General features: G+C 51.7%; 1 protein-coding gene across 1 annotated transcript in view; it reads right to left on the bottom strand.

Annotated features, from left to right (window-relative positions):
* The window catches only part of Abhd16a (abhydrolase domain containing 16A), a 14,672-nt gene extending 4,956 nt beyond the window's left edge, over nt 1–9,716 (bottom strand). The window contains exons 1-7 of the mRNA XM_031347732.1: nt 9,484–9,716; nt 8,497–8,553; nt 7,801–7,867; nt 7,283–7,369; nt 4,337–4,422; nt 2,663–2,736; nt 2,442–2,564 (exon numbers count right to left, since the gene is read on the bottom strand). Of these exons, the coding sequence (XP_031203592.1) occupies nt 2,442–2,564; nt 2,663–2,736; nt 4,337–4,422; nt 7,283–7,369; nt 7,801–7,867; nt 8,497–8,553; nt 9,484–9,615 (626 nt within the window). The 5' untranslated portion in view covers nt 9,616–9,716. The remainder of the gene's footprint in view (nt 1–2,441; nt 2,565–2,662; nt 2,737–4,336; nt 4,423–7,282; nt 7,370–7,800; nt 7,868–8,496; nt 8,554–9,483) is intronic.
* Nucleotides 9,717–11,611: the final 1,895 nt, after the last annotated feature.

The following is an 11,611-nucleotide window of genomic DNA, read 5'->3' as shown; positions in this document are numbered from 1 at the left end:
CCCTAACACACAGGTGAGAGCCTCCTGCTGGGGGCTGTGGCTCACAACCTGACCCCTAACACACAGGTCCTGCTGGGGGCTGTGGCTCACAACCTGACCCCTAACACACAGGTGAGAGCCCTCCTGCTGGGGGCTGTAGCTCACAACCTGACCCCTAACACACAGGTGAGAGCCTCCTGCTGGGGCTGTGGCTCACAACCTGACCCCTAACACACAGGTGAGAGCCTCCTGCTGGGGGCTGTAGCTCACAACCTGACCCCTAACACACAGGTGAGAGCCTCCTGCTGGGGGCTGTGGCTCACAACCTGACCCCTAACACACAGGTGAGAGCCTCCTGCTGGGGGCTGTGGCTCACAACTCCTCTGGCACCGTGAAGCATGCTGCCCAGCACTAGCCCAGGGAAAGAGTCCAAAACTCAAACTATAGCAAATCGGGGACTGCTTGGGTATAATTCTGAGAGTTTTATGAGATAACTGCTTGGATATAGTTCTGAGAGTTTTATGAGATTTCTAGGTACAATAAATGCAGCTATTAAATATCATTCTGTTAATGCACAAAAAATACAACTTATTAAAAGTTCTCAAGGGTCAACAAGATGACTTACTGGGTAAAAGCACTTGCTTCCAGGCCTGACAACCTGAGCTCATGAGTGCCCTGCACATACAAATATAAATAAGTGTATGTAAAAGTCTGAGTCCTCACATAGGACCATTGAGCGCTATCACTGGTGACTGCTCAATGGTAGAACATCTGCCCAGGGTGCACAAAACCCTGGGTCCTATCCCCAGCACCACTAAAAACTCACTGAAGTGGTTTCCAGACTAGTAAGAGCCAGGTGCAAGAGCCCACACCTGTCCTTTTAGCTTGTGGGAGGATCGGGAGCTCAGGGCCAGTCTTAGCTACACCATGTGTTCAAGACTAGCCTGGACTGCATGAGGACATATCTCAAAAAATAAAAACAAAACAATGGGTCATGATCTGTTGGGGTTGGTCTAGTGTGCTGTGTACTCGGATGCTGAGTCCTGAGTCCCAAGATCAGGTTGCAGTGTAGACACGGGCACTGCAAGGTACATGGCTAGAAAAGCCGGTCCTGAGGACACACACGGAACAGAACAAGCAGGGCAAGACTCACCTGGCAAGGAACGGGCATTTATGTGGTCATCAATAGCCTAGCTGGGTTATAATAGCTCAGAACCTGCCCAGTCAGGGCTTACAACTTGTTAATAAAAATACCAGGTTTCTCTGTCTTCTATTCAGGACCAATACAGGAAAGAGTGGGGCAAAAACCTACCCATGAAAATACTTCTATAAAGATCTGTAGCCAGAAAGATATCAAACTGGGCCACTCTCTTGTCAGGGGCTAGACCTGGCTGTTTTGTTCACGGTGACAATGCCTACTACACTAGAGCTGTCCAGGGGGCTCAACAGATATTTACTGTGTGAACTCACACACATAGGTTACATAGGGTAGTACTACTGCTGAACGAGCGCTTAGCCACTAGGCTGTGTTCTGGCATCGCACTGCACCACCCTGCCCGCACGCCCTCAGAAACCTTGTCTGCTTTCCCTTTGGACCGATCCAGGACATCAACAGCCAAAGCTAAGTCAAACCCCATCCTTGGTACTCTAGAACCTGCTGCAATGAACGGGTGAGTATTCAGCAGGGGCAGGCTGGGTGTCTGTGAGGCTAAGGCCGGTCTGACACCATCAGCACCCATGACTGAGGTTGGTGGCAGGCAGGTAAACGGCAGCTGTGGTGGTCTGAATAGGAATGACCCCCGGAGTGGCACTATTAGGAGGGGTGGCCTTTGGTCTCCTATGCTAAAGCTGTGCCCAGTGTGGCAGTTTCCTCCTGCTGCCTGTGGACTGAGGTATAGAACTCTCAGCTCCTTCTCCAGCACCATGGCTGCCTCATGCTGCCATGGTTCCCGCCACGATGATAATGGACTGAAAGCTCTGAACCTGAAAGCCAGCCCCAATGAAATGTCCCCTGTTGCTGCTGTTGTAGTCATGGCGTCTCTTCACAGCAATAAACTCCTAAGACACAGCCGTCCCTAGTGCTGCCAGTTCATCTCAACAATCCCAGTGAGGCAGGCTAATCAGATGGAGAAACTGAGGGATGGTAGGGGCCAAGGTGGGATATCAAGGAGCAGAGGGGCCGGGAAAATTCCACATAGCCATGGGCATAGGACTAGAACCTGTGCAGTAACAGCCAGGGCCTTGGATCTGCTGCAGCACTCTGCTCCGTTAGATGCTGGGAGGTTCGCAGCAGCAGGCCCACTGGCATGCTGGCTCTCCAGGTACTCCCGAGGCCTGGGCCTTGCAGGGCCTTTCCCCACAGGAGACACACAGAGCAAACAGCACTAGGCCCCACAAGCCTACTCCGCATCCAGCTCACAGTGCAGTCCACCCCGGCTGCCTCCCACACCCCACTTTCCTACCTGGTGATCTGACAGGGCAGCTTCTTGACCCTGTTGAGAAACGTGTCTGCTGCTCCCCGGTGCAGGGGCTCTGGACGGAGCAGAGCCACACCCCTGCGGGAAGGGCCACCTCGGGACCCCTTCCTGAGGGGAAGGAAAACAGGGTCAGGAGCAGTAGGTCTGGGACTAAGAGGGGTAAGCTGATGCCAAGGGAGGGGAGAGCTAGGTAGCTGGGGCCTCACCGGCTGCTGGGCTCCTCCCAGTGGAAGTCAACTGGCCAGCTCCTGAAGTCGAAGTTATAGTTGGCCAGCTGCCTCTGTGGACAGAGAGGACAAAGGAACGAAGAACTGAGAGCTGAGCAGAGGCCTGGCCGTCTACCCTCAACTCCTTCACTATGCAGGACGCTCCCATGTTACAGGGAGACCAAGTGGAGATCAGAGCTCCCTCCTCTAAATGGAAAGGTCTACTCTGACCACAGTATTGGGACAAGGTAGTTGCCCCCACCACTAGCTCATCCACTCCTCTCCAGGACTCTTAACCCTAGACGTCCTGAAAATCTAAACCTGGGCTAGGGTGCCTGACCAGCATGCACAGCGCCCTGGCTTCAATTCCCAATGCCTATCAATCACACCATTCGGAAGCAGAGGCAGGACTGCAAGTTGGGGCCAGCCTGGGATACACAGTGAAATTTAAGGCTAGCCTGGGACATGGACTGAGATCCCATTCCAGGACAGGTCACAGTAGCATATAGTATGACCTCATCCAGGAGGCAAGAGGATCAGCAGGAACGCCAGGTAAGTGTGGGCTACACAGCATAACCCTGTCTTGGAAAAACAAAAAACAAACCAAACCAAACCCCAGAAAACAGACGTATCTAAGGCTGACCCACCCCAAGGGCGGGACTTCTATGTAAAGATGGGGGCAGGGGCAGGCTGCTGGCTGGCTATATTACCCTCCACACCTGGTCTACAGAGAGAGTTTCAGGATAGGCAGGCTACCCTGTAAACCATCTGCCCCTGTGTCTCATACTGCACTGGGCCACAAGCTGCAGGCAGTAGGGCTGCATCTTCATAATCCACTGTCCTCCCCCACATCCAGAGCTCCAAGGTCTCTATTTTGAGGATTATTTCTTATTTTTTACCACAGAAATGCTTTTGACATTTTCAAAAATAACTTGCCTAAGAAAGAGCAACAGAAAAAAAGAAAAAAAAACTAGAAATGTAAATGACAAAATGAAATGAAATAGAAAGGCACATTTCAGCCAGGCTCACCTAGAGCCTGTGCCCAGGTCTGCCCTTGGTCACTCCTCACTCTGAGGCAGGCTACTTAGCCTCCTTTTTCTCTTTCCACAGATGTAAAATCGGGGGTCACTGCACCACCTCATGTGGTGAGAGGACTGGAAAGGGTATGCAGCCCACACCATGCCCTGTGCCCCGCAGATGAAATGACAGAGGCCTGTAAATTGGCCGTGCAGCAAGACCACGGTGCAGCCATGGTGACGACGTCTGCTTGATCCCCTCACACCAGGAAGGAGCTTTATGAGGCTTCACGGCCCCATTTCAAAGATAATCACTCTCCAGTAACAGCAGGCCTGGCACAGCTTAAAGGACACTGTGCCCTGCTGGCACCCTCTGCTGCTGGGCACAGGAGGGGATGCACCTGCCCATCTTTTTCCATCCCCAAACAAAGCCAGTGTGGTGTCGGAGGCATGCAAAGAAGCGAGAACAGAAGCTTCTCATGACTGCAGATGCTTCTGTGTCTCTAATTCTTGAGCATGGCCGTGGGGAGGGAGAGGAACGGCCTAGCAAAGTAGCCATTAGAAGCAGGGAGGACAGTTCACTTAGAAAGACACAGAAGCCAGTGCCTGGAGCTCTGGGCAGCAGGACTCACACAGGCACTCTCTCTAGAACCTTCACCTTGTTTTCTGCAGACTGGTTCCTATGTGTGGCTTCCAAGATGGTGATGAACTGTCGGTACTGGGGGTTGGTCCAGCGGCCAATGCCTGGAGAGAGAAAACTATCAGGTAAACTGGGGATCCAGATGTCTAGGAAGTAAGAGAAGAACAGGAGGCCCTGGAGGGAGGAGCAGGAGGAATCAGGGCTGCTCAAGTGGGAGACAGAACTTCTCTTTCCTGCACAGAGCTACTGGCTGCTGGAGTTGTGTTCTGAGTCTCGGGTTTACTGTTTTAATTAGCATTATTCTTGTTACATTGTGTGTGTGTGTGTGTGTGTGTGTGGTGTAGGCATACAAGTGCCACAGCAGGATGTGGAAATGAGTGGACAACTTCAAGAGTCAGTTCCCTATTCTCACTGTGGGATCCTGGGGGGATGGAACTCAACGTTCACTGCTCGGCCCTTTCACCAGCCCTTTCAGTTGTTGGCTTGGTTTTGCTGTGCTGCTGTTGTTATCTGAAACTTGGCTTTGATATGTAACTCTGGCTGGCCTGGAACTCATTATGTCATGAAGTCTGGCCCCAGAGTCACCTGCTTTAGTCTCCCATGTCTGAGATTCCAGGCGCACCACCACACCCAGCACTGCTTCAGTTATTTCTTTTGTTTTGTCTTTGAAACAGGGTTTTACACTGTGCCCAGGCTGGCCCGCAACTCATTACACAGGCTAGGATGTCTCAGAACTCTTAGTAACTCTCCCGCTTTGGCCTCCCGGCTGGGGGCCTGGCAGTTCCCTTCTCTGTGAATTAGCAGTCTCTTTTATTTTGCAGATCACCTTCCCCCACATTCAAACAGTCTGCTACAGGGGCTGCAGCGATGGCTCAGGGGTTAAGAGCACTGACTGCTCTTCCGAGGTCCTGAGTTCAAATCCCAGCAACCACATGGTGGCTCACAACCATCTGATGCCCTCTTCTGGTGTGTCTGAGGATAGCTACAGTGTACTCATATAGATAGATAGATAGATAGATAGATAGATAGATAGATAGATAGATAGATAGATCTTTAAACAAACAGACAAACAGTCTGCAACCTTACTACTCCCTGCAAACAGTGGCCTTCCCTCCCGTCTGCTTGAAGCATCTGGAGCTGGCTTTCTGCATGCTCCTAACCCCTGCCCCTGATGCCGGTTCTGGCATTAGGACTGATGCCTCTCTTCTCTTCACTCCCCTCATAAACCAGCATACGTGAGATGGGTGTAAGGGCTACAAGGGAAACAACCGGGTCCTCCAGAGCGTCAACGCAATACTGAGAGAAGGGAGCGAGTGAGCTGAGAGGGGTTCAGGTGGGTGCTCACATCTATGCCACAATGTACATGCAGCAGGTGTGGTGGGTACACCTGCCGTCCTGCTGTCCACAGACAGCATACAGTTAAAAACACAAATAAGGAGCTCTTGCGGAGGACATAGGTTCAGTTCCTCCTGTCTACACCTGTTAGCTCACAAATGCAGACAACTCAGTTAGAGGCTATATGACGTCCACCGGCCTCTGAGCCAATCTGCACACGACATACACATAAGTGAATTCAGGAACTAACCGCCCCCCCAACACACACACACACACACACACACACACACACACACACACACACACACACAAATAGAAACTGGCCATCTCCTGTAACCAGGCAAGGCTGCCAATGCAGGCCAACCAGCCACGAGACCTTTGACATACAATTTGATGTGCGGGCGTAAAGATGGAGTAGTAACTAAGTGAAAGGCCAGCCGATAACTGTTCCAACCCGACCGTGACACTGCTAATGATCCTCTGCTCTACCTGTAGGCAGGAGCCTAGCAGAACTGCCCTCTGAGAAGCTTCCCCAGCAACGGACGCAAACAGACGCAGAGACCCACAGCCAAACATGTGGAGCTTGGGAATCCTCTTGAGGCGGGGAGGAAGGACTGAAGGAGCCAGAGGGGCCAAGGACACCACAAGAAAACCTACAGAATCAACTAACCTGGGCCTACAGGGGCTCACAGAGACTGAACCCCAACCAGAGAGCCTGCACAGGATGGCCCTAGGCCACCCTTATGCACATCATGTTACAGTTGTGCAGCTTGGTCTCCATGTGGGACTCCTAAAGTGTGAGCAGGGGCTCTGACTCCGATGCCTGCCTCTAGACCCCTCTCCCCTAACTGGGCCCCCTCATCTAGCCTCCGTAGGAGAAGATGCACCTAGCCTCACTGCAACTTGATATGCCAAGGCTGGTCGATATCCATGGGAGGCCTCTCCTTTTCTGAAGAGAAAAGGGGGAGGATTAGATGGGGAGGGGACAGGAAAACACTGAGAAGAGAAGAGGGGGGGAAGTGTGGTCGGGGTATAAAGTTAAACAATAACAGAGCCACCTCCCACCAAGGGCATCCCGGCAGCAGCTTTTGAGATCCACACCCCTCTGTCTTCTAGGTCTCACCACACACATGTGCCTCGTTCTGACCTTCACTTACATACTTATTCACTGATTGAGAGAGTCCCACTATGTAGCCCAGGTTGGCCTGGAACTCCCCAACTTCCTACCTCATTCTTACCCAAGTGCTGGGATAGAAGACACATGCTTGTGTTTCTTCTGAACCTTCTGTAAATGAAAACTGAACGTCTTCCACCCAACGGTGCGCCTGTGATCTGCACTCTGGTACAGTGCCCACAGTGTGGCTATACTTTGTGATGTCTTTGTGCATATTAAAGTCTGCAGCCACTGTTGCTGTCTCCAGCTGAGATGTAGGCAGTGTGTGCTGCAACCTTGTTCCTGTACACTGCTTACGCACACAGGCCATGTAGGATGTAAGGCACCCGAGGAAGAGCTCACACCTTGCACTGTTCTCAGTTTACTCCCTACAGGGCCCAGCCCCAAACTATGTCTGCAAAGAGTGCTTAACGTCTATCCAGTCACGGATACACACTAGGCTTCTCTCTACCTACCTCGGAGGCAGGCCACCCCTGCCAGTAGTAGCAGCAACGTCCCCGCATAGTGAGAAAATGGCACCACTTTGGACAGACTCAAGTAACCTGAGAGGGAAGAGGGACAGTCGTGAGCCGCGCTCACAGGCCTCTAAGTGAGCGGTTCTCCCCAGCTTGCCCACAGCCCCACACTTTGTCTTTGGGTTAGCCATTCTATCAGACCAGTAGTTCTCAACATGTGGGTTGGGAACCCTTTGGCAAACCTCAATCTCCAAAAAAATATTTACATTACGATTCGTAACAGCAGCAAAATCACAGTTATAATGTAGCAATGAAATCCTGTTGTGGCTGGGGGCCACCAGGACGTGAGGAACTGCAGCGGTCGAGAACCACTGGCTTAGAAGGAAAGACCCCTGGCAGAAGAGGGAAGCCAAACACGCTATTCTCACAGGACCCCCTTCTTCTTTGGAAAATGGATTCACCAGCCTGCGACCTGCCCATTTTGACCACCCTCCACACACCTTTGAAAGCACACTGACCTTTCCTGTACAAGTAGAAGAAGGCGAAGGGAGAGGAGTAATAAGAGATGGACCAGAAGACTGAAGCCTGCGGCAGAGACAGAGACAGAGACAGGCAATCAATACGCCTGTGCACACACACTGTTCTGCCCTGTCCAGGCCTGGGCTCTGACACCATGCACACAGTAGGGACACAAACATGTGCTGCCACGTAGTGTGTCTGAGGACAATCATGGAGGCTGACACAATTTCAACGCTTTGGAAACACCAGTCTCTCTGTCTACTCAAGTTAATCAAGCCTTCACAGTCGGCCCCACTCAAGAGAGCCCCAGGCTTTGTCCCCAAGAGGTATGAAGACATCACCATAGGAACTCTGCCAGGGAGAACAGCTGTCTCTGCAGCCAAAGAGGTTAGTTGCCAGGGAGGACAGGTCACTGGGGACTGCAGGACTCAAGAGACCTGCAGATGGCCCCGAGGGTCAGTGTGTTATCCTCAGGGCTCAAACTGCTCTGGAAAAAGCTCATGGTACATAAGGAGGAATTCCTAAGGGAGAATGCCAACCGTATGCACTTGGGATACGCTGGTCCTCTGTGCAAGCTCTGCTGAACAGAGCCCAGAGCACCCCTCAACTCCTGGGGTGCTGCCCTTGCCAGGGCTGGAGGGGAGAACGTCCAGGCAGCGGCTGGGTTTGACTGACAGATGCTGGAGCTGACTTACCAGTGCCAGGATGCTGTCGGCATGTTTCTCCAGGGCCCGAGGCTGATAATACGTATCCTGCCAAAACAGATGGCCTGTTAAGGACCTTGCCAGTTGACAGGCCCTTCCTCCCTTCCAGAAGCCCTAACATGTGCCACCTGGTTTTAGCCTCTTTGGCCATTTTTCTTGCAATACTCTACTGAAGTTTCACTCCCCTCCCCTGACACCTCATCCCTGACCCTGAAAACAATCACAGGGTGCTAGGCTTGGAAGCAAAAGTGAAAGCATTTGGAAAACTGGTCCTTTTTTCCCCCAAAACCCGGATATAAATATGACTGTGTGATTATGGGGAGGGGAGTAAGATCGAAAACGAGAGACTCCATGATAATTCTAAGAGGGAAAGAATAAATAGCATTTGACGTCAGTCGATTCGGGAAAAATGTGGCTAAGTGTGGACCTTCGGAAAGGCTCCTAAAACATAATTTGCAACCAATAAAAATAAAAATAATTTGGAGAGCAAACCACCACCCTGAATGCAAGACCCTGGTTTTCGGGCTAGGTTTCGGGGTACAAGGAGCACATGTAGCAACATGACATGGTGAAGTTATTTTTTTTGAAACTGAAAAGTCAGGTTACAGAGAAAGTCAACAGAGCCCGGGGAAAGAAATTGGGAGTAGGTGGGCAAAAGCCTGTCAGTGCGCGCAGTGGAGTCAGTGGGTAGACTCCAGACTCAGCTGGGACCAGCCACGCGGGGGACGGACGCGGAGGGGAGCGGTAGAACAGCAAGCGTGGCGGTGGGCGTAGGGAGAGTTCCTCCAAAGCGGTCCAGAGGGGCGGCGGCCCGGCCCTGCGTGACGGGGAGGGAGCCGGGAAGCGCCCGCAGGCGGACTGCGCGACCGCCGCTGGACCAGCGCGCTCCCCCGTTTCCCAGAGTGGGCGCGCCGGGCGAACGTAGCCCAGCGCGGTTTGGAGCGTACCATGCTCTCCGCCAGGGGGGACTCGACTCACCCAGGAGCTGGACGAGGCGGCGGGGACGGCGGTGGGAGTCTCGGGGACGCTGGGCGCGGCCCGGTCCGTGTCCCTCTCCCGGTAGATCTTGTAGAGCCGGGGGCCGAGGACGCAGCTCAGCAGCTTCGCCATAGCCCCGGCTCGGGCTGCGGTCCCTCGGCCTCAGGTCCCCGCCGGCCCCGCCCGGAGCCTCCTGAGCGCTGCGTGCATGCGTTCGCACGTGCGTGCGTGCGTGACGTCAGCACGTACCGGCTCTGCCCCGTGGCAGGGTCCGGCCTGACCTTCTCGCCGCGAGAGGAGTGTTCCGCGCCGTTGGAGCTACGCTCCGCGACGGTCTAGGATTAGTCAGAGCTGTTCTGGACGGCGAGAGTTAAGGAAGTGAAGGCCCCGGGTGGTTAATTTTTTTTTTATTATTATTTTATCCCCTATCCCTTAGTGTCAGCATGTTCTGGAATGATCGCTGGGTGAGAGTAGGAGTATTTGACAAGAACTTCAAGAAAAAAGGCTAATGGCTGGATATGTAGCTCAAGGATAGAACACTTTGCCTAGCAAGCTGAGAGCCGCACGCGCGCGCGCACACACACACACACACACACACACACACACACACAAACAGAGAAAGACAGAGAGACAGAAAGAGAGTCTATGGATGTATCCAATAGAAGAAATATCAGGATTCTTCTGAAGAATTCTATTTTTTTTAAAAAAAAAATTATGTATTTTATGTATGTGAATACATTGTACCTGTCTTCATGCACACCAGAAGAGGGCATTATGATGCCATTACAGATGGTTGTGAGCCACTATGTGGTTGCTGGGAATTGAACTCAGGACCTCTGAAGAGCAGTCAGTGCTCTTAACCCCTGAGCCATCTCTCCAGCCCAAGAATCCTTTTTTTTTTCCCCCAAGTTTTTGAAAGAAATAATCTGTCCGGTGTAGTGGCACATGCCTTTAATCCCAGCACTGGAGAGGCAGAGAGAGATGGTATGTTGACAGATGGGTCTCTTGAATTCCAGGCCACCCTAGTCTCCATGTGTAGTGAGTTCCAGGCCAGTCAGGGTGATATATAGAGAAACATTGGTCAAAGTGCTGGGATTGGTGGCTGGAGAGATGGCTCAGTAGTTAAGGAAACTGGCTGCTTTTCGAGAGGTACTACATACAATTCTCAGCAACCACATGGTGGCTTACGATCTGATCCCCTCTTCTGGCATGCAGACATACATGCTGATGGAGTACCTATATATGTAAAAATAAATCTTTTTAAGAAAGATTTAGCCGGGCAGTGGTGGCACACGCCTTTAATCCCAGCACTTGGATTTCTGAGTTCAAGGCCAGCCTGGTCTACAAAGTGAGCTCCAGGACAGCCAGAGCTATACAGGGAAACCCTGTCTCGAAAAACCAAAAAAAAAAAAAAAAAAAGATTTATTTCATGTATGTGAGCACACTGTTGCTGTCTTCAGAAACACCAGAAGAGAGCATCAGATCCCATTACAAATGGTTGTGAGCCACCATGTGGGGGCTGGGAATTGAACTCAGGACCTCTGGAAGAGCAGTCATTGCTCTTAACCACTGAACCATCTCTCCAGCTCAAAATAAATAAATCTTAAAAGTGCTAGGATTAAAGGTATGTACCACAACACCAAATCCCCCTCCCATATTTTAAAATTACATTTGTGTATGTACCCATATATGTACACAGCCTGCATGTCTGAGAGTTTTGGATTCATGCCATTGGCAGAGGAGATTTTAAGACAGCCTCGTATTGATTCTGTCATGTGGTACAGCCTTCCATGGCCTCTGTAGCAGCTCCTGCCTCCAGGTTCCTGATCTGCTTGAGCTCCCATCATGAGTTTACTGATGAACTATGATATGGAAGTGTAAGCTCAATAAACCCTTTCCTCCCCGAGTTGCTTTGGTCATGGTGTTTCATCACAGCCATTGTAACCCAGACTTAGACATTTTATTAGCCCCACTCTCCCTAGCTGTTGGTTTTTGTTTATTTTCTAAGATGGAGTCTTACTTTGTTCCCCTGGCTGTCCTGGAGCTCACTATGTAGACCAGGCTGGCTGCCTCTGCCTCTCGAGTGCTGGGATTAAAAGTGCACACACCACACCTGGCTCAGTGAGGG

This window comes from Mastomys coucha, unplaced genomic scaffold (assembly GCF_008632895.1).
Source record: "Mastomys coucha isolate ucsf_1 unplaced genomic scaffold, UCSF_Mcou_1 pScaffold3, whole genome shotgun sequence".
In the NCBI taxonomy this organism is placed as follows: domain Eukaryota; kingdom Metazoa; phylum Chordata; class Mammalia; order Rodentia; family Muridae; genus Mastomys; species Mastomys coucha.
Note: the sequence above shows the minus strand (reverse complement) of the source record. Positions and strands in the feature narration are given on the sequence as shown.